Here is a 26,062-nt window from a genome sequence, read left to right on the forward strand (position 1 = left end):
CCAGCTCTAGGAAGGGTTCTGGTCGTCCCAAACGTCTTCCATTTGAGGATTATGGAGGCCACTGTGCTCTTAGGAACCTTAAGTGCAGCAGAAATTTTTTTGTAACCTTGGCCAGATCTGTGCCTTGCCACAATTCTGTCTCTGAGCTCTTCAGGCAGTTCCTTTGACCTCATGATTCTCATTTGCTCTGACATGCACTGTGAGCTGTAAGGTCTTATATAGACAGGTGTGTGGCTTTCCTAATCAAGTCCAATCAGTATAATCAAACACAGCTGGACTCAAATGAAGGTGTAGAACCATCTCAAGGATGATCAGAAGAAATAGACAGCACCTGAGTTAAATATGAGTGTCACGGCAAAGGGTCTGAATACTTATGACCATGTGATATTTCAGTTTTTCTTTTTTAATAAATTTGCAAAAATTTCTACATTTCTGTTTTTTTCTGTCAAGATGGGGTGCTGAGTGTACATTACTGAGAAATAAAATGAACTTTTTTGATTTTTGGAAAATGGCTGCAATGAAACAAAGAGTGAAAAATTTAAAGGGGTCTGAATACTTTCCGTACCCACTGTATATATAAAATTTAAAAATTGGTTGGTACCAAAAATAAGAAATTACAATACTAAAACAATTATTAAACAAGGCAAATAGTGATATCACAATCAGGCTATGACATCAGCATAAAATGCTTACTTTCCAAACTTAAAGTGAGTATCTCACTCTCTGAAGTAGTTCTACGATTTACCTCCTGGGTGCACCCTTTAAACCTGAATTTTTGTTAATAAAAACCACATTCAAGTTTGCTCAGATCCAGTTCAATAGTACAATCCAGTACAATTCACACAGTACAACAGTAACCGTTAAATGCAGGAATGATTCCTACCACTCAGCTCCAAATCCTCAGTCCCAAGGTGTGAACAGGTGAGTTTGTTTAAGTGAATCCAAAGTCCAAATGAAAAAATGGATGTGTCAAAGGTAAGTCAGAGTATGTGTGTATGTGTGGGGTAAGGAAAGAGAGTGAAGATGAGTAAAAGGGGTTTTGTGTTGCAATGGGGACTACCACACCGCAAAGTGCAGTAGTAGCGGGACAGGTCCAGTGATCCTGAAGAGGGAATGGCTCCCACAATCATTCAAGAAGGACGGCTCGCCATCAATTTTCATCCGCAGATCCAATCCAGACAATGGAAGAAGAATCACACACAACAAAAAAAAACCTGACCTGTCAACAGACAGGGTCAGAGAAATATTCACTGCTTAAGTACCTCATGCAATAATGTACACTACATGAACTTCAAGATACACAATGATATGCACACTGTGGGTGTTTCTTGTCTGTGCTTTCCTCTCAATATTCAGCATATAAACATAAATAACTTGGCTGCACACAACCAAATAAGCTGCACAAATTAGCTGCACGTTAGAGCAAATAAAGTTTTGATGCAAGTGCAAAATAAAGTAAGCTGAGTTTACACATTGAACACATTGAATACACAGTAAACCAGCTCGTCCAACTAAAAATGTAGCTTCAAATTCACTAAGTGCACATAAATAATTTAAGGTGCACAGCAAGTTAATTTCTTAAGTTGAAAATGAACATTCTCACCGATTTCACCAGAGCGGCTGGACACACACACCCAAAATGGCGGCGCCCAGTAAAGCCACAAGGTCTTCTAAAACCAAAACATACAAGACCGTATGCAACTTTCAGTACTTTCTCTCAGTGCAAAATAAATCTAACAAGTTAGCTTTTGTAGTAATGTGAAAAAGAATGAACAGAACAGTTTTAAATGAATTACCTCGCTGTGACTGTGCGTCACGGGAAATCCCACAGACATCAAAGCTACCGAGGCTGCTAGAAGTCTCAAGCACTATATCTAAACACTGAATGTACAACTAAATTCTTACAGCAGTTAGCTACCACGTTTGTAGTGTTGAATTTAGCCTCAGTGTAGTCCGCACTAGTCGTAGTCCACTAACCTTTCGGTCTATTTTGCCCTGGTAACAGAATTTTAACCCTTTAAAACCCTTAGATAAGCTCTCAAGTTACATTTCAAGGATAAAATCACTCTCATACCGATTTTTATAGGGTTTTCCTATTTTTAAACCTAGATCACTTCATCTGTGTTACATTTGCAGCGGCCAGCTGCTCATGTAGTAATTTTGGAGTTGGTGGAGGTTTGTGTTGAACCACACAGCTTTATGAAGAGCGTGGTTTGCTTATCTAAACTAACTTAGGTCAAGCTGCTGAATTTAGCTGTAAGAAATCATAATGTGGCTGCCATGTATGGTTAGACATAAATAGTCTAGTTTGTGATCTGTGATGAAGTCATTGTCTAGAGGGGCTTTGTTCTCAATAGATCAGCTGTTGTAGAGTACAAACTTATGACAGGTTGTGTGTATTTATACAGATGATTTAGCTAGTGGAGTTAGCACACTGTAGTCTGTGCAGTCCATGTGCAGTTAGGGCGGGAGGCCTTGTGCCTCATAATGGTCTATATAGGTAAAATTCCCACTGAGAGGGTTTTTGACAGATGAGATCAGTGGAGGAAGCTAGCAGGGGGAACAGTCCTCTGAAGTTTGCCTGTAGGACGTGAGGGAGGGAACTAACGTGTGTATGGGAGAAAGTCAATAAAGATGGGCTATAAAGTAGTTGAAAGCACAAACACATATTTTTAATATCTTATTATGTTTGATTTCCTGACAGACTGTCAAAGTGGTGTGGATGTAGGACTTTTACTTCATTGATCAAATCAGGTTTTTCCTTTTGGTGGCTGTTGATAAGCGGCTGACCCTGATGTGACCTCTGAGCTCCCTCTAAAGGAAGAAAACTTCAAGGTTTCACATTACATAATGCTACTCTGCAGTTGAATACTGTATGTATTGTGCCCTGAGTGACAGCATGTCCTCCACTCATACATCAGTTGTCAGGATAACAGCCAGCTCCTCCATTTATTTCCATTTACTGTTTAAGCGCTACACTTGGTCAAGGCCTCTTAAAATATCTTTATTGGCAAATATTTAATGTAATATTTGTGTTTGTTTTATTGTCCAAAAACCATGAAAAGATAAAAAACAACAATTAATTGATTTATTAGTATTGCCTGTGCCATTGTTGTCCAAAGCATATTAAAAACCCATTAATTAATTTAATATTCCAGTTTACAATTCCAAAGTTTATCATCATCAAACTGAATAATTAGGGCAAATTGGTATTGTCATGCATTTTTATTTTTTTCTTTCTCAAACATGTAAGATTTATCTGAAGTAATCTGTGTGTGTGTGTGTGTGTGTGTGTGTGTGTTTATATTGTAATCTCATTTGTGACATTTAACAGTTGTTTACATGTAATGAAACACTCTCAGAAGCTGTAATACCATAGCTTATTGCTGCGGGTTTGGAAAACATCAGCCTATTCTACTGGGACCTGCTGCAATCTATATAATATATTCTCTCTCAGAGCAAAGTTAGCTAATTAACAGAAACATATAGTTGGCTAATTAGCATAATATGCGAGAGAATGATTTTTCAACCCTCAGAGGACAGAAAATACAGGAGATGTAATGGAAGGTGTATGATAAAAAGTGGGAGAAAAGAAGAGGGGACAGGTTCAATGAAAGACAAAAAGAGAGAGTGTGTTAAACAGATGAACAGATGTACTACTATGAGACAGTGATATTGTGTCAGCCCTATGTACAGGACTGTTGTGTGGCAACTGCATTAGCACCCAACCTGCAGTGATCCAGGCAGACTAAAAGATCATTTAGCAGTAATATCATTCCCTTCCTCTTGACTGTGGGTCACGCAGACACAGGTCACCGCAACCGCAGCATGCCAGTCCTCTTTCTTCTATTTGGATTGCAGTGGCCGCTTGATAACAAACAAATACACGTGCAGTCTTCCTGGGAAAGAACAGGGCAAAAAAAAGGGTAGAAATGCCACCAAACCCTGAGTATCTTCCTCATTAACAGATGAAGAAACAGAAGAGAGAGGAAAAATAAAGGTCTTGAAGGGGAAGAGATGTAAGTAATTCCTCCAGCCTGCTGGTCCACATAGGGAATTTACAAGCAGCAAGTTGTTCAATAATTTATTGATTTTCTTAGTTAGCTTTTCTTTCTTTGAGGATTTGATGTAAATGATTATCTGACAGTTTTCAGCTCAACTACTGAGTGAAAGTATGTATGGGGTTGTGTCTCTTTGCCCGGTGTAAATTAATCAGTGGATTGTTTATTCTTCTACCTATTAGTGTGATTTTGTTGAGATACTGTTCAATATTGTTTTTAGGAAGAGCCTCCAGTTTACTGAGGAATAAAGGATGCAGGATTGTATTTCACACTCCTAAATATCCCATAAAGTGGTGTTTATGACAGTTGTTTAATCGTATCTTGATTATCTTGTAACTGCTGCTCAATTCCTTTAAAAGTGGGATGTTATTGTGGTAGTATGGGAAGTACGTTTGCATCACAACATTCGTTCCAATGGGTTTTGTGAATGGTACAGCATGTTTAAAAATGTTTCAGCAGACTATTTGTCTCCAAACAAGTCAAAGATGATCACACTGAGTATCAAAGTTTTCCATTCCATATGCAATTTACAGTACCATTGTACCAGTACCATGTCCCACACTGATGCATTTTTTCTGCTTTCCATTTTGTTCCAACAGGTGTTCATCAAAAAAAGTTGGTTTATAACCGACTGTGTCACAGAAGTTGTGTGTGTTTCTGATGTGATTTTAGCCATTCCAGCAGCATAGCTCTATGGTCGGCAATATCAGTCTGTCAGTCGTCCACCACTCATGTTCCCCAGAGGATGAATCTTAAGCCCCTTTTAAACTGGACAAAAACCCACTAAGACCTATTAACATCTGGCTTTTGTTTTCAGTAGGAAAGGATACAATTGACACCCGGTTGGACACGCATATCTTCGCCCCTTTTCCGGCACGACTGTTTCACCTTATTCTATCTGTGGATGTCATTAAACGCCTCATCCGTATGTTTATGTTGTATTAGCATGTTAGGCTAACAGTGCACCAGCAGCTACATCCTGTAATATCTGCGCACTTGTCACCGGTCACTTTCTCGCTGCTATGGGCTACACCCAGCAACCACTGTGACATTGTCACTGGCTTCCATGCTTCTTTCTGCTGTTTCCTAACCCTGTTTTCCAGCATGTTTGTGACATTGAATGCCACACGTCAAAAAATAAATAAATAAATAAAACCAGAAAAGACAAACTTGGCAATGTGATAGGACTCACTTGCCTACACGACAATGTTTACATTAGCATTTAGCTCAAAGCCCTGTTCAGCCTCACAGAGCTGCCAGCATGACTGTAGACTTCTCAAATATTGTGTCTGAAACTGTATCTTACTGTCAGTAAGCTTCATTGCAAACACTTGTCTACCTTTTTCAGTTACCTCAAAGTGGTGTCTTTCTTAATTTGTCTACTCCAGTGTGCGTATAAGTGGAATACACTTGTTTCGTGTTGATCAACTTTGAAGGGTTGGCAGGGCTGCATGGTCTGTTTGGATTTTAAATATCTCTCTGTGTTGTTTTCTCTCTTTCCTCCAGCATGATAAGACAGAACACGGGTCGATCCACTCGATCCATCTATCTGGGTCTGGCGTGTCTGTCCCTCGCTCTCCACCTCCTTCTGGCATTTTTTTGTCTCTCTGTCCTCCAGACAGCCTGTGTCCTTCCCACCTCGTCTTCCTCCTCAGTTCCAAGAACAGATACTCAGCACCATCAGTCTATCTCCCACTCCTCCTCTTCCTCTGCTGTCTCTTCACATAAACTGCCAACGATCTCCCAGAATGAAGAGCATCACAAACTGAATGCCACAACGTTTCACCCTAAGGAGAAAGACCCATTCAGTGGTGCCACTGAGAGGGGAAAGAAACTGATTGGAGCTGGAAAAACGATTCAAAAGGTCAAGGGTCGTTCTAAGCTGGAGGCGCTGTTTGAGCACCCGCTGTACAACCTGCCACGCCCAGAGCTGCAAGAAGATGATTGGCTGCTGAGGTTGAAGACAAATGAACATGCAAGGGAGGCAGGAAGTGAAGAGGAGGAGGAAGAGGAGGAGGAGGAAGAGGAGAGGGAAGACGCCATCAGTAATGACAGTGAGTGGTAAGTAAAACAACTCTGGTAAGAACGATGCGCAGGTTTGCTAAATATCCACTAGATTATGCATTAACATTGGTTTTAGAATCGAGTTCTTAATGAGACTGAGTTCCAGCGGCCCGGCTTTCCACACTAAAATCTTGTATCAACACGTGAACATTAAAGGTTTCAGCTTGCTTTACTGACAAGATCATAAGCCACTTTTTAGCCATGCTGGTGACAACGTCGGTTTGTTAGTTGGTTGGCCCACCACTTTGGTCCAGACTGAAATATCTCAACAACCAATGGATGGATGTCCATGACATTCTGTACAAATGTACATGGTGCCTGGAGGATGAAGCATACTGACTTTAGTGATCCTCTGACTCTTCCTTTTTAGTGACAGGTTTCAACAATCGGATTGCCATGAAATTTGGTACAGACATTCAACCTTTGGTGAATCCCTGACTTTCATCTAGTGCCATCAGGGCAAAACTTCAAATTTTGTCCAATACTTTGTTTTATACCTGCAAAACGAATGACATTCCCACAGCGTGCTAACACACTAAACTAAGATAGTGAAAAATGTTACCTGCTAATTTAAAAATATAATGGTAGCTTGCTAACACACTAAACTAAGACAGTCAACAATTTTGGCATTCTTTATTACACAATTCACCCCTACAGCTTGTTTTATACCTCAGAGCCAACCTGAATCAAACCCACTGAACTTCAGTTTGACTGTAACCTTTATCGGCCAATTCTGCCTATTTATCACCTCCACTTTCTCTCCTGTAGGCAGAGTGCCAGTCGGGAGGAACGCTACGACAAAGTCACTTGGACGAGCGACGTGGATACCCACCCTCTGTGGCTGCGGTTCCACCTGGGCATTTCTCGGCAGGAGCTGTATGACAGGAAGGATCCCAACCTGGCCCAGCTGACTCATTATTTGGCAACGCAACGTATCGTCAGTGCTGGTGAGCAAATGAGGGGGGTGGGGCCAACAGGTGAGAGGACAGAAAGAAGGAGAGGGCCAGAGAGAGACGTTAGAGGAGGGTGCACAGTAAGTAAAAACACATCCTGAAATGTCAGACAGACAGAATTGCTTCTCACTGGCACACTTGTGTAAAATGATTTAGAAAACATACTGCAGCCATGGTTCTTTCAATATTATCCATGTTCTGCCAAAACTTGCACAACCCACTCGTTTGAAAGTAGTTAATTTAGGCATTAACATATTAAAGATCTGTATCTGTATTCAGCACTATATTTAGGATGCAGAGATAAAAAGGCTTTTACTGAAACAAGGCAGCCTGAGGAGCCATTTATTAGGAACTGTGATATAAGTGGAGTCTAGTTTACTAGATTGTAGTCTACATTACAATTAAATTAGATTAACTCTTACTTACTTACTTTTTTCATTTTCAGTGCCACTATCCCCATCTTTGTCCTAGTTTTACACATTATGTTGTCAAGAGGGTTCAAATTCTAAATCTAAATTTAGAAACGTATCTTTACCCTGAAATGTCACTACCATGCTGCTTTCTCATTTCAACTCCCTTTGTACAAACAAGCTAGTCTGCAAGAGAGCCAGAGGCAACACAGAGACTAAAGTTTTCACTCAGTGAATACAGTAAAAAGTGCTAAAGTTCACATTTAGAGAGCAGCGAAGTTGACATTTTTAGAAATACATTCACACAAAGGCTGTAGTGTGTGCTGTTGGTGTGGTGGATTGCAGTACATTGCATTGGACTAAACCACAACAAAAGGAAGCAGCAATTGCTCCTTGGAGGCAAATTAAGTTTTACATGCACACTCAGATCCAAAGACACACCCACACCTACACACAAAATACAAATGAAATGCAAATGCATAAAGGTTAAGAAAGAAAACGACCAAGGTTTTATAAGAAACAGATAACCGAGTGTGTTAAATCTGCAGCTCACATGTTGTTTTGTTGTAGGGTGATCAATATAATCCTCCCTCAAACTTATATTATCTAAACACCCACTCACACAAAAAAAGACTGACCCGAGTGCACAAGTAGTCCACATACATAAACAAATAGACACACAACTTCACTTGCTTCAACACACGCTCTATTTGTGTTCATCTCAGACACCCTGTCCCGGTCTTTAACACACCGCAGAATGAATAATGCATTGAGATTCGTGTTATATGCTGCAGATTAAGCAGTAATCTCTGCTACAGGCTGATTTTCCGTGACTATGTCATCTGTTTATTCTTTATAACACTCACCGTGATGTAAATGTGTGATTTAACTCATTTACACTGTTGTCTGAAGTTTTTTTTTAATGAAATACTCATACAAAAGCGCCTTGGTGTCCGATTTACAGTGATGCTAAAATTAGTTTAAATTATTTGCCAACCAGCTAATGATACACTGAGTTCCTTGCTTTATGTGTTGAAGGGTGACCAAGGGTCACCAAAGAGGCCTTCAAGATGGCCAAACAATTCATATGGTTTTATATAAATAATGCAGGGGCATTAAGCATTAAGTATTTTATCCAGATCTTCTTGCTGTAATGTTCCATTTGGAGGATCCGGTGGTAGTTGGTGGTTTAACAATGTTATAGGCCACCATGTGGAGAAACAGGTGTACTGCACAACATTGAACATGGACCCTGTGCAGGCACTCATTTAACCATCACACGTTTTGTTTTTTAGTGTGTGAGATGTGTTTCTTATGATGACTTGCAAATATCATAATGTAAGGGTGTAAGCAATGATCATGCATATGCATATCTTCCAGTTCAGAAGACAGGAGGAACCCAGCTCAAACTGGTCATGTCGTTCCCCAACTACGGACAAGCTCTGCTGAAACCCATGAAGTAAGACACCACTGTAACTGAAAACACAAATGGCTGACTGGTATCAGTTAGGTTAACTAACTGGAGTGATCTGGACTGAGTATCTGTTGGGCAGAGGTCACATTTTTCATTAAACAACACAGTACAGCAGAGCAAAATTCTACTTTTACACTTGACATATGTCAGCATACAGCCTTGTGCATCCATGTTTATGTGTGTTTTTGTCACACAGACAATCCAGAGATGCAGAGACGGACGTAAACCTCTTCTACTTCTCAGACTTTGAAAGACACAACGCAGAGATCGCTGCCTTCCACCTTGACAGGTACAGAGTCGGTCACACTCTGTCAGCAGGCAGCAGGTGTCCTGCTCGGCAGACAGACCATCCTGTACCCACCAGGTCACTGGTCCAACATTGGAATAATTCATTCATGAAGCTACGGTACAGCTTGTGTCATACAGATACAAGTAAAGTGAAACTTGAAAAGAATAATAATAATAATGCATTACATTTATATAGCACTTTATCATGGAAACTCAAAGCGCTTCACAGTGTAGTGGGGGAGGACTCACCTCAACCACCACCAACCTACTTGTTTTCTTTCTCATTCCTTTTTCTACTCTTTCTCTTGCTTATGCTCTCTGTCTGCCCCCTTTTTTGTGTGTCTTTCTTTTGTTAATGATTGCGTCTGTTCTGTCTCAGATTGTTGGGCTTTAACAGGGTCCCTCCGGTGGTCGGTCGACTCATCAATGTCACCGCAGAGATCAGAGAGATCACCACTGACCACAGGCTGTCTAGGACCTTCTTCACGTCCCCTGGTATGTGTGTGCATGCACGTATGTCAGCATGGATCCGTGCCTGCACCCAAAACATTATGTCCATACAAACTAATCCGTCGTATCTCTCACTCCTTCTAGTGGGGAATGTGTGTTTCTATGGCCAGTGTGAGTACTACTGTTCAACTGAGCACCCAGTGTGCGGTCAGCCACATGTACTGGAGGTTTCCCTGGCTGCCATGCTACCTGACCTCACCCTCGCTCCCCGCAGGTCCTGGAGGTCTCCGTGGAGACGCTCCTACAGTCGCATCAAGCTCGCACAGTGGGTGTCATCACTAATAATTAAAGAATAGGTATTAATAATGAACAATTTGAACAGAAAATAGCCCTGCAGTGATTACCATCTTTGTTTTGTCTACATGCATTCTTACACTATGTGTTGGGCAGAGTTTTTGGAACGCCTCTGTTTGTTTTAAATGTCTTTGTTGTTTAAGTTTTAACTGAAAGTGTTTGTAATGTTGCTGACTTGTTGCTGGCGGAGTTCATAGCTGAGATGAGTTTATGTAAAATTATGAGTCTTCACTGCTCTCTAGTGGTCCTAATGGAAAACTGAAACATAACATTAATATCGATGAGCCTGTTGGAGGACAATGTGCATATATTTTTATAGATGATGTGGACACACTGTGCAGGAGCTCAGGTCAATGTGACATTGTGTCGTTATCACAACAAAGAAATAGTGAACCACAAACCATACTGAGCTAAAATAACTTTATACTAAGCTGACTGTCAGCCTACAGTCTGTAGCTTCCTCCTGGTGTCCTGTTCTGCTCAGGTAGATTTTATTTTAGGACATTATGCACAGTGTGTCATATCACTGCCCCAGGCAAGGAGGCAGGAGCTGTCCGAGTTACTCACACTCATGTGCAGGATTTGTTTTGATTGATTTGGCAACACATTATGTTGTTATTGTGTCATTTCTGGGCACTGTTTTGGCATTTTGATCATTTATTGTTTCTATCTGGCTGGAACCAACATGAGCTTATTTAAATGTGCACCTTATTGTCAGTTGGCCCGAAAAGGAATGACACATTGTACACTGCCTCAACATATACTCAGCATAGTCAACTTAATACATTGTGAACTTGAAACCCAGTCAGCCTAAATCACAACGTCAGGCCACAATAGGCAATTTTAATTTGTTTCTCAGATTAACTTGAGTTCAGTCTCAACACTAGCCACCATGGCTGACCAGATAAAAAAACAGCTGAAATTCAGTCGTATCCATTTTCTTCTACTCAATTTGCATTGTTGTTCCCAGGTGGGAGAAGGACCCGGCGTACTGTGACACAGTGAAACGGACGCCTCCTTACAACCACGGCACCAGACTGGTGGATCTCATAGACATGGCTGTGCTGGACTTCCTCATGAGTCAGTCTCTACATTTGAAATTTAACATGGTAGTCAGTGTAATGTGAGGGGTGACTGACCTTTACATCCTCCTTGAGAGAGGGGGGCATTTGATATTTTGTACATAAATGTGTAAATAAGAGTAGTATTTCCCATATTAACGCACTCAGGATGTCATGAAGCTTCATCAATATATGCCATTATTAACTTTTTGTGTTTTTTAATTTCTACAAAAATGTCTCAGTCACAGTCTGAATACACATTAATGTTTTTCAATCCAAGGCAACATGGACAGACATCACTATGAGACGTTTGAGAAATTTGGCAATGAGACTTTTCTGCTGCATCTGGATCACGGACGGGCGTGAGTACCATGAATAATAATGTCATAATGTTGTTGTTATAGTGCAAGGAAAAAAAGGGATTTTTATGTTGTAACAACTAACAGATTTTTTTTTTTTTCTATGCAGCAGCCAGTTAAAACATTGTTTCATTTCTGACGGGGGTTCAGCCATTGTGGGAACATTTCATTTATACTTTCTTGTGACTGCCATGTTGCTGATAATGTTTTCCAGGTTTGGGCGTCACTCTCGAGATGAGCCGTCTATTCTAACTCCTTTGCAACAGTGTTGCAGGTAAAAAGATACTGCAAGAAGTAATCATTCAAAAGTGAAGTTGCATGGTGTTGCACAGAAAACATCAGAAAATATTGTTCTGCATAAAATTAAAAGGCCAAGAGCAAATAAGGAAACGTAAACGCTCTTTAAAAATTCTGGTCTGTGTGGGTGACAGTGTCTCTTTTGCTCTGCACTTGTAGGATCCGTCGCTCCACCCTCCTCCGCTTGCGCCTCTTATCTCTCCCTGGCTTCCGTCTGAGTGATGTCATGCGTGAGTCATTGGTCCAGGATCCTCTGGTAGGGGTGGCCCCCCTTCTCTCTGAACCACACCTCTCTGCTTTGGACCGACGCCTTGCAGCCATCCTACAGGTGGTGCAGACCTGTCAGCATCACCACAAAGACGTAATTTACAACGATTTGGAGGGATATAATCACGACTACAATCAACAGCTTGACTGAGGGGGGAAAATGATATATTAGTCTCGTATGTCTGTGTTGAAATAAGGGTTTCATTATAGATTTAGGGTGGTGAAAATGGAGCCAAAGGTTGACAGCTTTGAACATCCCCCTGCAATATTCAGAACATTGAAGTACATGTAATATTTTCCAATGTCAAGATGCTCATGAGTGAATAAATTGGTTCGTTCAATACGCTGAATCCATAAAACATCACAACCACAGGCTTCTACCTTGAAAAAGACTGAACAGGTCAATCGATTAACTTCAGTCATTAAAGAATGATGGATGTATAAGGGATAAAAAAATGTATCTCATATTCTTTTCCAAGGTAAACTGTACCCCCCAAAACTCTGCCCGCGAACAGTGGTGCTCATAGTTATTGTGCGGTGATTATGATATAGACAAAGTACCTGTTAAGTTCTCTGCTTTTCATCGACAGGCCTTTTTGTCACGGGCCCTAATTTATAAACATAATTTCTCTCCGCACCAATATTATATCTGGAACAATCACGACATTTTCTATAAAAACAAGTCCCTCTTCTTGGAATATTGGTTCAGGAATAACATTTTACTGGTAAGTCAGCTTGTAAATGAGGAGGGCTTTCTTCTTAGTAATCAGGAATGTCTATTTCTAATATATGGGAGCCCTGTAACACCCAGAAACTTTGCTCTGGTTTTGGATGTGATCCCTTCAGGAATGTTAATAGACCTGACCTTCAGGTTGTACCTGCATTTGATCCTGGTGTCGAATAGGTATGGTCTGCTTCTCTTCCCATCCACGTAACAACAGGGATATTCATGCCTTGTTCCAAGAAGATATAGTGTCTATATGTCAATTTTTACTGGAACCAATTTGTCAATGATCTGTGCTGGAGAAACATTTGGATGCTGCCCCATAAACACTTACTTATTAACAAGGTTATGGAAGTATCCTTAAAGATTATTCATAGATTCTACCCCACTAAGTATTACATGAAGAGGTTTAAAAATGACACTGATCCTAACTCGACCTTCTGTAAGACTCAGATAGACTCAAAGAAATTATATTACATTTGTTTTGTCACTGTACTTGTGTAAAACAATTTTGGCAGGATGTATGTATATTTATCAATGATAATATCTATCCAGGTTCAACTTGTTCTGGCAGAATGTCTTTTTTGGGGTTTTCAGTAATGAAAAGCAACACTGCAACCATTATTTCATAATAATTTTCATGTTGTTTCTGGCAAAATTAAAGTACAAATTTACAAACAAAACAATCCCTATTTATAGAAAATATGTTTTTTTTTTTTGTTTGTTTTTTTATGCTCTCCGTGTGTTTTTATTTTTAGCACTTACCTGTTTTATCATGTAGCACTTTGGGATTTGCGTAAATATAAAGTGCATTACAAATTAAATGTATCATGTGTATCCTTACGATGTTGCCTATATGTCCTACATGCCCTTGTCATTACTTTTCTATTAATAGAAGAGATTAATAGAAGAGAAAAGACATTTTAATATTTGCATACAGTTTTACCTTGAATTTGTATTCGGCCTACCGAAGATGGACTGATAGGTATTCAGTATTTCAGGTCATTTCATACCTCTGAACATCAGAGCACTACAAACCCAAGTCAAGACACCAAAGATATGACAGATTGAGCCTCTCACTCTGTTGTGGATGACGCCCCCTACCGCTACTGACCAGAACTGCGACTTGCCAACAGAAAAAACAAACGGGCTACTTTCACTTTCCCAACGTCACTGGAGAGAAGAAGGTAGTGGCAACGGCCTGCCCTGTCTGACAGTCCCGCCCTGAAGGTCCAGCACCACCCATAATACCATGTCAGTCCTGAAGGGAGGGCACCGGTTACCCTCCTCAGTGTGGGCGTAACTACACGTCCAACCCCGCCTTCCCGCGGGCCGCAGCCTTGACAAGTTGCAGGAAGGAGGAACTGAGAAAGCATTTGTGGGCAGAGCTAGAAGAGAAGCTTTGATCGTACTTGGAAATACTTCCGCCTATACCCTGAAATCTTGTCATCAACTTGTTTTGATTTTTAGACACAGTCTTTTACACAGGTAAAAGTATTGATGCCCATTATTTTTTTTATTTAGCGCCATAGTTTGAATGCAACATCTAGTAGGCCTAAGTATTTGGAGATTTTTGGCCCAGTGTTTTCTGCAGAGAAGAGGGGTGAAGTGGCCTTATTGACAAACCATGGATCCGCTGGACTTCCTTGAGTCGGACGAACTCCTGCGGTTCTTCCGCCGCCATAAAACAGAAATGTCCTGCATGGAGGACCCGCACATCTTTCTCTGCCAGCTCAAGGACCACGACCTGATCGCAGACGACGCATACAAGGTGAGGCACTGAAGTGGAAACATTGCGCATTTGTTATTGCCCTGCTCAGAGAGGAGTCGCACCTCCTCATGCGGGCGTTGGTTCAATGAAATGCGCGCAGTGAGAGCGGGAACTTTACAGCCTACTCAGCAATAACTTAGAGATTTTAAATTTGCCAAGGCAACAGGAGTGCTTAATGAAAAAAAAATTTATAATGTATACTCAGTGGTAAAAAAGTATTCAGATCCTTTACTTTAGGACTAACAAGTAGCCTATCAATAGGCTACCACATTGTGAAAATACTCTGATACGGGTGTTTTTTCAAATGCAGTCTGTGGTCTACTTTGTGTTAGTTTAGGAGTCCTTGATGTGAAAGTTTGAGAACCCCTACTGCTCTAATACATTCTGCACTCCAAATCTTACTTACATAAAAGCATGAGTGTTAAAATGTAGCCTACTTATTATAAGTCAAAAGTAAAATGACTCATTCTGCGGGAACATGGTCCCTGTCAGTGTTTATATATTATATAATAGATGTTTCTGGATTAAGATTGCTGGTGTATGTTTTAGCCTATTTAACTGCTGTAGTTGTTTAAGGTTGAGCTAATTGTAACTACTTTGTAAACTGTTGTGTAGTTTAATCTACAGCAATGCCTCATATTATATGATCATCAAATGTTTGTAGCATCACTGTCTTTTGATGAGGCATGTATCAAAGAGTCAACTTTTCATGAGGTCAGACAAACAGCCTGTTTGCATCTTTGTGAAGAATAATTTCCCAGCTGATCCAAGAAGAAGGAGGATTTTCTCATACAACAAAGGAACACTTAATCCTTCAGTTTATCTAAAAAGTTTTAAATTAAAAATCATTCCTCAATCCCTGAATAGTTCAGTCCGTCTGGACTTGTCTAGCATTTCAAGTTCAGCATGAACCAATGCTGAAGATGCCCCTGAGCAAGACCCTGAACCCCTAACTGCTTCTGTGGCGCTACACCATACTGCCAACTGTTCCTAATTAGGATGGGTTAAATGCAGAGAACTAATGTGGATCAATAAAGTATTTTTAAAAATAAAAATAAAACCAGACATTGAACAAATCAGGTAGACCCCAACCCGAAATCTGAGTGTCAAAGTGGTTACATGCTACTTATTAAGACAAATAGATCAGAAGTAAGCCAGCGTGAGAAAAGAAATGTTCTGTCAGTATTGTTCGATGTGTCAATCAATCACGACAATAAATGGCGGTATAGATTTTAGGTCTTATCGTCCAGCCCTGATTTTCTTCATATTTTTGTATGTGTGTGTGTGTGTGTGTGTGTGTGTGCAGAAGGTGAGTCGCATGAGGAGTAAAAAGAACATTACGAAAGGCCTTTATGACATTCTGGACTTGTTGGAGAGAAATCGATCAAGCCACATCAAAGTGTTCTGGAGCTGTGTCTTCAAAGAGCCCATCTTGAACCATTACCCCACCCTGCGAATGCTGCGCAACAGCCTCATGGACGGTCAGACTCTTTTTTTGATGATCATCAGAGCGTTAATGATTGTGATTCTGCTTGCTATGTTTATGTTGTCTTTGCACAGACAGCCAGACAGATAGACAGACAGACGGGCAGATAGATAGATAGATAATTGCAATGTTGCAGCAGCAGTGGTTTACAGAAAATGAAGACAATAAAATAACAGTTACAAAACATACGCAACTTGCACAAAACACGTATCAGGTAGGTTAACAAATATATATTCATTCAAACTACTATTCTAATACACATACATAGCTCAAATATATGTCTCAGTCATATATCTCATATCTGCGCATATGAGTGAATAAAGATGTGCATTGTCATTCTGAAGAAAGTCCCTGCCCAGAAAGGTGTCATTGTATATTTTAATTGCAACGGACAGGAATGACTTCCTGTAGCTGTTCTTATTACTGGAGAGCTGAAGGAGTCTCCGACTGAAGAGACTACTATCTGACCAGAAGTGTTGTCCATAATTTTGAGCTATTTGTGCAAAATTATTCTCACCACATCCATTGCAGAGGCTGCAGGGCAGTCCACAATACAGAGCCAGCCCTCTTAATCAGCTTGTTCAGCCTCTTAGTGTCACTGGCTCAGATTCTGCTGCTCCAAACAGATGGCTGCAAAGAAAATATACTCACAACGACTGGCAAAAAATGTGCAACATGTTGCTGCGCACATTAAAGGAGCTAAGCTTCCTCAAGAAGTTGGATGAGTTAAGAAAGACCAGTCCCTCAAGGACTTCCATTATGTGGGTTGTTAATGCCAGCGACCTATAATCTTTGAAGTCAGATAGAGATGACTTCTTCGCTACCAGAACAAGGCAGTATGTCTTCCACAGAATTGGAACCTTCTCCTGGCTCTGACTAAGGTTGCATAACTGGTCGGGGCAGGCCTTCAGCTTTGCTCTGGTGCCATCTCTCTAGCTGTCTCCTCACCTGGCTGCTGGAAAAAGATAGGCAGGAGGGGCATGTTTCCTAATGTGGCGGGGAGGTGACGTTGATGTCGTCTCCGTGGGGCACACTGAGTACTTCCCAGTATGTGGCCTCAAACACCCCATCAGAATCTCATACATTAGACATTAAACATTTAGCTATTGGATACATGGTATAAACTTATACTTACTAATAGATAAATCATGATTAAATTAGTTAGCTAAAAGTGTTTCAAATCTTTAGTTTCACACCACTCCAAGTAGTATGAAAGCAAACTTGGCCAAACCCACCTGAACACTGTCATTGGCAACATTGGCTGAGGAGGGGGAATACCCCTTGGCACTTGGTTAGAAAGTAAAACACTCATCATTCTTTCACTATCATTTGTTCATGGCTTATAGTTGATATCCTATATCCATATAATTGCAGGGTCTTTTCATTTTGACATACAACTGCCCGAGAAGGGGGAAAGTGAAGAGACAGACGAAGGGGAATGGAAGGAGCTTTCAGAAGATGAGGAGGGTGAGGAGAAGAAAGCAAACTCAGTAAAAAAGAAGAGAAAACTTAGAAGTAGTTCCGTGTGCTATGAAGACGAGCAGGCCGGACCATCGTCTCAGTTGACTCCAGGTCAGAGGAAGAAGTCCAAGAGAATACGCTTCTGTGAGTCACCTCCCACTTACACTTTACTTTTGTGAACATGACTGTACCTTACTTGAAGGTTTCACTGGGCTTAGGGTGGGAGAAATCATTTACTGTGAATTATGTTTCTCTGTGAGGGAAAGAAAGTTTCTCATTTGGAACAATGAAGTCAAAATGAATATATTTTTTTATTTTCCAGCTTCTCCCCTGAAGAAGGGAGAGAACAACGCCATTTGGAACTGGCCCCTGTATAAGTTGCAGCTGCCTGTGACCTGTGGACGCCAGGAGGGAATACTGGACAGAAACAGACTGGCTAAAGGTCAGGGTTAGGGTTAACAAAAACAAAACACTGAAAACCAGGACCAGGCTTAGAGATCTTTAATCCGATCTTACTGAATGGAATATTTGATATAAGAACCGCTGACAGTAATATATATTGGCCATCACAGCAGACGATTTGTCGTTAACATTAACACATTCCCAATCCTCTGATCATTTTAGGGCAGAAGTGTATTGTGGTCAAGAGACAGTGGTTTACTCCAACTGAATTTGAGAAGTTTGCAGGGAAGGAGAGCTACAAGAACTGGAAGATGAGCATTCGGTGTATGAATACCCCGCTGGGAAAACTTATAAAGGTTTGTTGAAAAGGGATTTTTAGTTTGGAATATACAGGTGCTGGTCATATAATTAGAATATCATCAAAAAGTTGATTTAATTCCATTCAAAAAGTGAAACTTGGATATTATATTCATTCATTACACACAGACTGATATATTTCAAATGTTTATTTCATTTAATCGTGATGATTAAAACTGACAACTAATGAAAATCCCAAATTCAGTATCTCTGAAAATTAAGGATTTTTAGAAATGTTGGCCAACTGAAAAGTATGAACATGAAAAGTATGAGCATGTACAACACTCAATACTTAGTTGGGTCTCCTTTTGCCTGAATTACTGCAGCAATGCGGCGTGGCACGGAGTCGATCAGTCTGTGGCACTGCTCAGGTGTTATGAGAGCCCAGGTTGCTCTGATAGTGGCCTTCAGCTCTTCTGCATTGTTGGGTCTGGCGTATCGCATCTTCCTCTTCACAATACCCCATAGATTTTCCATGGATACCATGGTCCTTAAACCAGGTACTGGTAGCTTTGGCACTGTGTGCAGGTGCCAAGTCCTGTTGGAAAATGAAATCTACATCTCCATAAAGTTGGTCAGCAGCAGGAAGCATGAAGTGCTTTAAAACTTCCTGGTAGACGGCTGCTTTGACCTTGGACCTCAGAAAACACAGTGGACCAACACCAGCAGATGACATGGCACCCCAAACCATCACTGACTGTGGAAACTTTACACTGGACTTCAAGCAACGTGGATTCTGTGCCTCTACTCTCTTCCTCCAGACTCTGGGACCTTGTTTTCCAAAGGAAATTCAAAATTTACTTTGGACCACTCAGCAGCAGTCCAGTCCACTTTTTGATGATATTCTAATTATATGACCAGCACCTGTATATGGAACAAGACTATGTGACACAACTTGCTTTTCTTTAACATTTGCCCTACGCTTGGACCACACTACCTATCTCTACCTGTGTGTCATGGCTACCTCACTCCACTGCTGCAGCTCATTTTCACACGCTGGTGGTGCCCACACAGACAGCATTTGTGCTGCCAGCCCTATCATTCTACATTGAGTTTGCCTTTGAGAAATACAATACAATTAAAGCATTGTTAACAAATGAAGGGATTCTATCCACAGAAACACTAGCGGGCTTTTAATTTGAAAAGGATACAGGAGGCGTTGATTTGAAAAAAGTAGACATTTAAATTGTAGTGGAAGGTGTCATGCTGTTGATATGATGTCTATATGACTATCAGATCATTTTCACTGAGAACTGCAGTGAAATAGGTGAGATATTGACTCACGTGACACAAGCTGCGTGGCTGCTCCAACCAGTTAACATGGCCGAAATTAAAAAAGCAAGAGGTTCCGCAACACACATACGCTGCTCAGGTAGGCAGTGTGGCCCGGCCGTTAATGTTCCTATTTAGATCACCTCACACGCAGTTAGTTTTGAAAATTGTTTTTTTTTTTTTTGTCTTCTCTTGAATTTCACTGCAGGAAGGTCACCTGGAATCAGTGAAGTACAAGGGAGGGTGTAAAAAGGTAAAAACAAAAACTGGTGAAAAAAAACTTGTTTTTATTAATCCGGATCTGAGATATATACTTTTCTCCTTCTTGCTAGGCCAAGAAATCACTGTTCCCAGCTGATCGTTTAATCACAGGTTGGTTGTATTAGTGCAAAACACAGAGAAAATTTAGAAAATTAGAGGAGTATACATGGAGTATACTTATGAGAGTGCTACATTCCCACAAGCTATTAAAAGAGCATCCATTACCTCACATAAAATATTAAAAATGCTATCATTAGAGCCAAGCAAAGCAGATGATCTATCTGTCCAGCTATATCTATAATCAAATCTTTCATGTAAGTCCGCATATATGCAATTTAGATTTTTAAATGTATACAAAAAACTCTCAGCTGAGCTTCTTATTTGCTAATGTTGCAGAAATGATTGATACTGTATATGCAAACAACAAAAAATGTATTGTAAGAAACAAAGAAATCACCTCCTTTTTCAGTGTCTGAGGGAGAGGAAGATGAAGATGAGGAGTGTGACCTGGACAAGGAAGACCAGGTTTCGTTAAGCAGCAGGGAAAGTTCGGCACATGTCACAGGTGCAGGTTTCTACAAAGAGATGGTCAGGGTTGAAATGCGTTTACAGATGTCTCTCCTGTTCCAGTGTCATAGCCATAGTTTGTTAATCATACTCTGAACATGTGTCAATTACAGATGAGGAAGGAGAGGCGGAGGCACAGACTGAGGAGCAGCCAGAAGCCAGCCATGACAGTAGCAAGAAGGTTTTCAAAGTTACATGTGGAGCTGTAGCTGGGACCTTACACAAAAAACGATTTGCCTCAGGTTAACTATACCTCACTACACACAGGAAGGATAAAAATGTGTATCTGTACCACATTTTTAATTTCAGTGTGTCACTCTGGTTAACTAAACTGGCTTTCACCACCAGGGACTTGTGGGAAGAGTATTCGTACTGAGACGAGCTGGATGAGTCCAGCGGAGTTCACGAAGGAGGCGTCCTGTCAGACAGATGCCACCTGGAGGAAAGACATCAAGTGGGAAGGGAAACCACTCTGTGTCCTCATAGAGGTAACCATGTCGAGTGTGGTGTCATGACCTGTTTTCAGTCATGGTTGATTTGGCGACAACCGTGGTAACAGCAAGTGCGGTTTTAATCCTACGCTCACTGAGCAGCTACATTGTCAGAAATATAACAACAAAGTAGCTGGTTGATCTGTTTATAGTGCAGCCAAACTAAGCGCTGTTTCGGTCAATAATAATTGCAACTGCAGTCTGATTTATTGCTGTGCACAGTGCGAGTAGTTTTCCACAGAGCAGCCGCACATGATAAAGTTGATCACCCTGCTGTGGAGATGGACATGCAGTCTGACATCTGAAACTCTGCATCTAACAGCTCACCGTGGCTGCTCCTTTTCTTATCTGTTACTCCCATGACAATTTAAAAATGAACCAAATTTTGAAAATGACAGTTGCCGTGTAGATGCATTTTTGAGGAACAATCACCAACTGCGGGACAAAAAGCATTGCAATTCCTGTGGCTGCTCCACATTAAAAGTCAGTTTGTTTGACTGTTGAATGTTCAGTTTGCATTATCAGTAACTTAACACATAAATGAAGAGCAAACAGTAAGCAGTGAGATAAAATGTATGCTGAGTCCACATACAGGTTGCCTCAGTACTTCTCTGACTTCTGTCCTGAAGGCAGACAATTTATATCCTTTGCCCAACACCCAAGTCAGTCTGAGTGGATTTGCATTGGCTCAATACACGTCTGTTTCATAAGGTATTGAATTTCGTTGCTTTCCTGGATAAGACAGGTCACACTTCAGCGTTACTTAGAGTGCTATTGTGATAACAAAAGAGCAAAAAGTGGAAAGCAGCTGAGATTCTAGGGCAAGTTCAGCTCCCGTGTGATTTAAGGTGTGACTCCACACAGGGCGGGCCTCTGCTCTCCTCACAATAGAACCAAAGGTTTAACTCACAGGGATCTGTAAATGATGGAGCCCCTGATGTCCCATAAGATTTTTTTAAAAATATCATCTTATGGGATTTCAAGGGCTATGTAGTAAAGCAGTGTAAATGTGCTGTTAGTCTCAGCACAGAGCTGTATGTCATATAGAAAAGCAGGGCCTTAGAAAACTGAAAAGGCAATAATAGGATAAAATGAATATAAACTTTTTAGGAAATACATCTTCTAGGGAACTTTTATGTAGCCATGGAGAGCCACAGGATTTGTCAAGCCTAAAAGACCTAAACTATGAAATAATTTCTATTTCAGGCAAAAGTCTTGAAGATCCACTCACCGCTGTGTCCTTGCAGACTTTGCAAACCAGATAGTAAAGACCTGGTAAGTTTGTTGCTCAGTTTTTAGACAAGCAGCCTTTTCTAATTCTAAATTCTTCTTTGTTCTGCATGAACAATGCAACAATGCAATGGCCATTGCAGCATTTTACATGTAAAGTAAAATGATCAGTGATGTTAAATAGTACAAAACCTGTCACCCACAATAAGCTACAGCTGAAAATCTGACCCACCTGCGTAGTGTATACCTCAGTCGCTCTCGCGCATCAGTGTTAAGTGTTGGGCAGTAAAATCATTACTATTCACAGTAAAGAGTAGTGTAACGGATTACTATTTCCAAAACAGTTAGCCTGTATTATTATAGTTACTATTCCAAGTAGCACTGCGCTACTGAACGCACCATTGAATGACGTGCTGCAGCTCAGCGGCACCTGACCACCATATGTTGTTTAAGTCAGTTGTTAACCAAAAAGCTAAATGAAGAAAGGAGAACAAGGGAGAGAGGCGTTCTTTCCACAGCTGTAAGTAGCTATAAAGGCCTTTTCAGACGGCTTGGATCCGCAGGTCGTTCTGCTCTCCTCATAAAGTGCAATTTATACTTCTGCGTCGAATCAACAGCATAGCCTCTGCGTAGCCCCGTCACCTAGACCGAAGCCTGACGTGCACCTCCTCAAAAATGTAACTACACATCGATGCGATGTGCGATCCAATCGATGCGATTGCGATCCAATCACATGCCTGCAGAAGCAACATGTAATTGTAACTGCGTGTAAACAAAGTTGCGTCATGTCTTGTCGTGGCAGGAGAATCAGAAAAACGATGACGAGTGCTGCATCTGTAAAAGTGAAGAAGAAGAAGAAGAGCTGGTGGTGTGTGATCAGTGCCCTCGCTCCTTCCACCAGAAATGTCACCTGCCTCATTTAGAAGACGACATAATAGGGTGAGGTTTGATCAAAAAAAGGCAGGGGGGGGCAGTTCCCAAAAACTACTCTGACCTCTCACACATACAGGCTATTTTTGTGATCTCCTTTTGATAACTAATGCAATAAGTAATGTAATATTGTTTCACATCCATTCACTGAGCCTCCCCTGAAACTGTTTGGAGCCAGTAGAGATAAAAAAAAAAAAAACAGCTAAAAGAAGGTGAGTTTTTCCACATTTCATGTGGAAGTCCGGTCAGTTTTGATGGTAAATGGTCTGTACTTGTGTAGCGAATTGAGAGGTCCTTCTCCTGACGTAATGCTTAGTTATTAAATTTATATAGAAATTTGTCACATCAATCTCAATGTCACAGAGAAAGTATTTTGTTTCAATGTAATTGTAATGTAGTTCCGTAACTGCTGGATGAGCAAATAACCAACGTTAGCTATATCAACTTTCTAAGGTGATAACATGTAAATGTGATGTTTACAGCTTGTTGCTCCGCCTCCAAGTGGCCAAAAACTCTTCCTTTACTCCTTAAAAATGGAAGTAACAGTAGCAGTGGCTTATTCCTGATTCCACAGGAATAAGCCTCTTCCAGTTCAGTTTCAAATAAAAATGTTTGCTTCACTAATTTTGTTAAATGACAACCTGAGATTGTACAAGTAGAATTTTATTTAGATTGACAAATGCAGATGTTGGGAGTTCACAAATTACATTTAATCTAAATACTCAAAGAGAGGGGTCCATATTCTGTTCACAACTGACTGTGTGTGTATATGTATTTAGATCTGTATGTGCTTGTGTGTGTGTGTGTGTGTGTGTGTGTGTGTGTGTGTGTGAGCAGGGACGATACACCATGGATGTGTACTTTCTGTGTATTCAAAACCAATCAAGATTGCTATTACTGGGATGAGCTGGAATGGGAAGCTGCCATGTCTCGCCAAATATCACAACACATGCTGGTGAGCATACACTCCGTGAGTCTCTGTCTGTCTCTCCGCCTTTAAGTTATCACATCTTAATGCCTGCCTCTGTGTCACACTGCCTTCACTCTTCTTTTTCCTTCCGTCAACAGGAATGCCAGTATCTCCTTCTGTGTCTGTGGAGTGCTGATGAGGAGCAAACATTTGCCAGAAACCCAAGCCTCTATGTCAGTCTTTTTCTTTGCTATTTCCATGCACCTGTTTACTGTCTTCCTATTCATTAAACATATCGCCAATTATTTAACTTATATCAAGTGAAGTACACTTAATAGTCTGGCTACTGGAGGAATCACACTATCTACAGGTCTTTGCAAACAAAACACAAATGTGTTGCAGATTGTTGAGTATTTCATTCATTTCTGCTCGGCACCCACAGTTGAGAGACTACTCCACTGTGATCAAGACTCCGATGTGGCTGGGCAATGTGGCAGACAAACTCCAGGAGCAGCTCTACAAGACTGTTGGAGAGTTTGTGTCCGATGTCCAGCTCATCTTCACCAACTGTGCTTCATACAACCGGGTAAGAAATGGTGTCACTAAAAACCAGGTTTAGGATTTTCACCATTTTTGCATGTGGTACTAAGAGGTTTTCATGATCAGTCAAAGGCACAGTGAGTAGGATTTTCAAAAAGAAAAAACAAGGTATAGACGCATACTAAGATAATACCTCTCACCCATCAATTATGACCCACTGACTAGTGCGTGGCGGTGTCTGTATCTGCAGAGACCCTGCCCTCTGCCTGTACTTTCATATTGTTTTACTGTGTTCTGGACATTTCAAGGTGTCAACCTTAGCGCAGCGCGTGAGGGCGGGACTGTTTAATAACATAGCGAGCAGGTTCCAGGAGCAGGAACAGGTCTTTGTCATGGCAGATCTGTGTCTGTACACACATGCACAACAGAGGCCACAGCGGACAGGATGAAGCGATGGAGCGTGGCTTTTGCTGCAAAATCCGGCAATGTTGCTCATTCCTGCAGGGCTGTGAGGAGGTTGTGTTTATTTGTGCTGTTTATTTGTGAAACCATTAAAAAAAATCTAATTCACTGCTTTCTTCTAGCTAACCCTGCTCCCTCTCTTCATCACCCTTTAGGTCGCTAGACCAACGCTGCTCTCTCTCTCTCTCTCTCGCTTGTTGAGCCGAGGAGCAGGAGCCAACTTAGAAAATCCTACTCATTACGCCTTTAACTATCATTCTTTAGGAAATATTACAGTGACACGGACTGTTATGTTGTTTTGCAGGATAATGCTGAATTCTTGGCCATGGGCAACAGACTGAAGGAGTTCTTCGATGGAGAATTAAAGAAAGTGTTACACATCTGTTAAAAGACTTGACCGGTAAACAGTGTTCAGTTTTCAAACTCGGTAGCCACTGGGGAAGGTTAATATATTGTTATTGGGAATTACAGCCTTGTGGTATATCATATTTTGTGACATATCCCTTGTGTCTAGTTAAAACATCCCAAAAGAAATAATTGCTAATCAAGAGAAAGCAAGGGACTTTGACTTGAAATAAGTCAGACATGTAACCAGTTTGACTTCTGTACTGTTTGCACCACAAAATTTTATTTGGAAAATTAAGACGTTTTAACATATAGAGGACACACTCAATAAAAACTTGTTTATGGGTCTTGGGGAGAACTACTGCATATGTTCGAGCCTTTTGTTACTCCAGAGGGAGCTGCATGAAATCTGATAAATTGCCTCAATTTTATTTTACTACAATGAATTCATGAAATCAATTTCCATTTTTTGTTTTGTTTACTCACAAACGGTACAGTACAAACTACTAAAAACAACCCATGGATCTGTGTTTCTCTTCAGTATAAGAGTTTGTACAATGGAGCAAAAGTATTTTATATGAATTATAATATTCAATTTTTTTATTAGTAAAACATAATTTCCTGTATGTTGGTCCCAAAATGTATTTTATTGCCATATGTTTATCTGATGTTTCACCACGTGTTTCAGGAAGGTTTCAAAATGTATATATAATAAATGTATGTATATAAAAGTTCAAATCTATTTGCCTAAAGCATTTGCATTATGCAAAATTCCATTTCATCACACAGTATTTAAAGTGTGATTTAATTGTGCG

General features: G+C 40.6%; 2 protein-coding genes across 9 annotated transcripts in view; both read left to right on the forward strand.

Annotated features, from left to right (window-relative positions):
- The window catches only part of LOC123958331, a 27,925-nt gene extending 15,533 nt beyond the window's left edge, over positions 1 to 12,392 (forward strand). Inside the window, exons 10-19 of the mRNA XM_046031636.1 lie at positions 5,568 to 6,122; positions 6,894 to 7,072; positions 8,869 to 8,947; positions 9,159 to 9,251; positions 9,630 to 9,745; positions 9,845 to 10,025; positions 11,025 to 11,134; positions 11,396 to 11,477; positions 11,689 to 11,748; positions 11,931 to 12,392. Coding sequence (XP_045887592.1) covers positions 5,568 to 6,122; positions 6,894 to 7,072; positions 8,869 to 8,947; positions 9,159 to 9,251; positions 9,630 to 9,745; positions 9,845 to 10,025; positions 11,025 to 11,134; positions 11,396 to 11,477; positions 11,689 to 11,748; positions 11,931 to 12,189 — 1,714 coding nt within the window. The 3' untranslated portion in view covers positions 12,190 to 12,392. The remainder of the gene's footprint in view (positions 1 to 5,567; positions 6,123 to 6,893; positions 7,073 to 8,868; positions 8,948 to 9,158; positions 9,252 to 9,629; positions 9,746 to 9,844; positions 10,026 to 11,024; positions 11,135 to 11,395; positions 11,478 to 11,688; positions 11,749 to 11,930) is intronic.
- A 1,755-nt stretch (positions 12,393 to 14,147) lies between these two features.
- sp100.1 (SP110 nuclear antigen, tandem duplicate 1) lies at positions 14,148 to 25,985 on the forward strand. 8 transcript variants are annotated; one of them, XM_046074137.1, is made up of 17 exons: positions 14,172 to 14,250; positions 14,345 to 14,533; positions 15,840 to 16,014; positions 17,394 to 17,624; positions 17,803 to 17,922; positions 18,105 to 18,238; positions 19,720 to 19,764; positions 19,844 to 19,883; positions 20,242 to 20,337; positions 20,453 to 20,581; positions 20,688 to 20,827; positions 22,037 to 22,105; positions 22,863 to 22,999; positions 23,828 to 23,960; positions 24,059 to 24,133; positions 24,343 to 24,486; positions 25,207 to 25,985. In XM_046074137.1, exons 2-17 carry the CDS (start codon positions 14,390 to 14,392, stop codon positions 25,288 to 25,290), a joined length of 1,896 nt encoding a protein of 631 aa, XP_045930093.1. In that variant the 5' UTR covers positions 14,172 to 14,250; positions 14,345 to 14,389; the 3' UTR covers positions 25,291 to 25,985. The 8 variants fall into 8 exon arrangements, with proteins under 8 accessions (XP_045930112.1, XP_045930121.1, XP_045930129.1 ...); XM_046074156.1 differs by having other exon boundaries at positions 14,148 to 14,533; positions 18,168 to 18,238; XM_046074143.1 differs by having other exon boundaries at positions 14,150 to 14,533; positions 23,828 to 23,945.
- The last annotated feature ends 77 nt before the right edge of the window (positions 25,986 to 26,062 follow it).

This window comes from Micropterus dolomieu, linkage group LG02, assembly GCF_021292245.1.
Source record: "Micropterus dolomieu isolate WLL.071019.BEF.003 ecotype Adirondacks linkage group LG02, ASM2129224v1, whole genome shotgun sequence".
Classification (NCBI taxonomy): Eukaryota; Metazoa; Chordata; class Actinopteri; order Centrarchiformes; family Centrarchidae; genus Micropterus; species Micropterus dolomieu.

Coding starts and splice junctions, on each gene's coding strand:
- sp100.1 (XM_046074137.1), top strand. CDS start 14,390: ATGGATCCGCTGGACTTCCTTGAGTCGGACGAACTCCTGCGGTTCTTC. Junction 16,015..17,393: donor GCGCAACAGCCTCATGGACG/GTCAGACTCTTT, acceptor ATATAATTGCAG/GGTCTTTTCATTTTGACATA. Junction 22,106..22,862: donor AACCAGATAGTAAAGACCTG/GTAAGTTTGTTG, acceptor TTGTCGTGGCAG/GAGAATCAGAAAAACGATGA.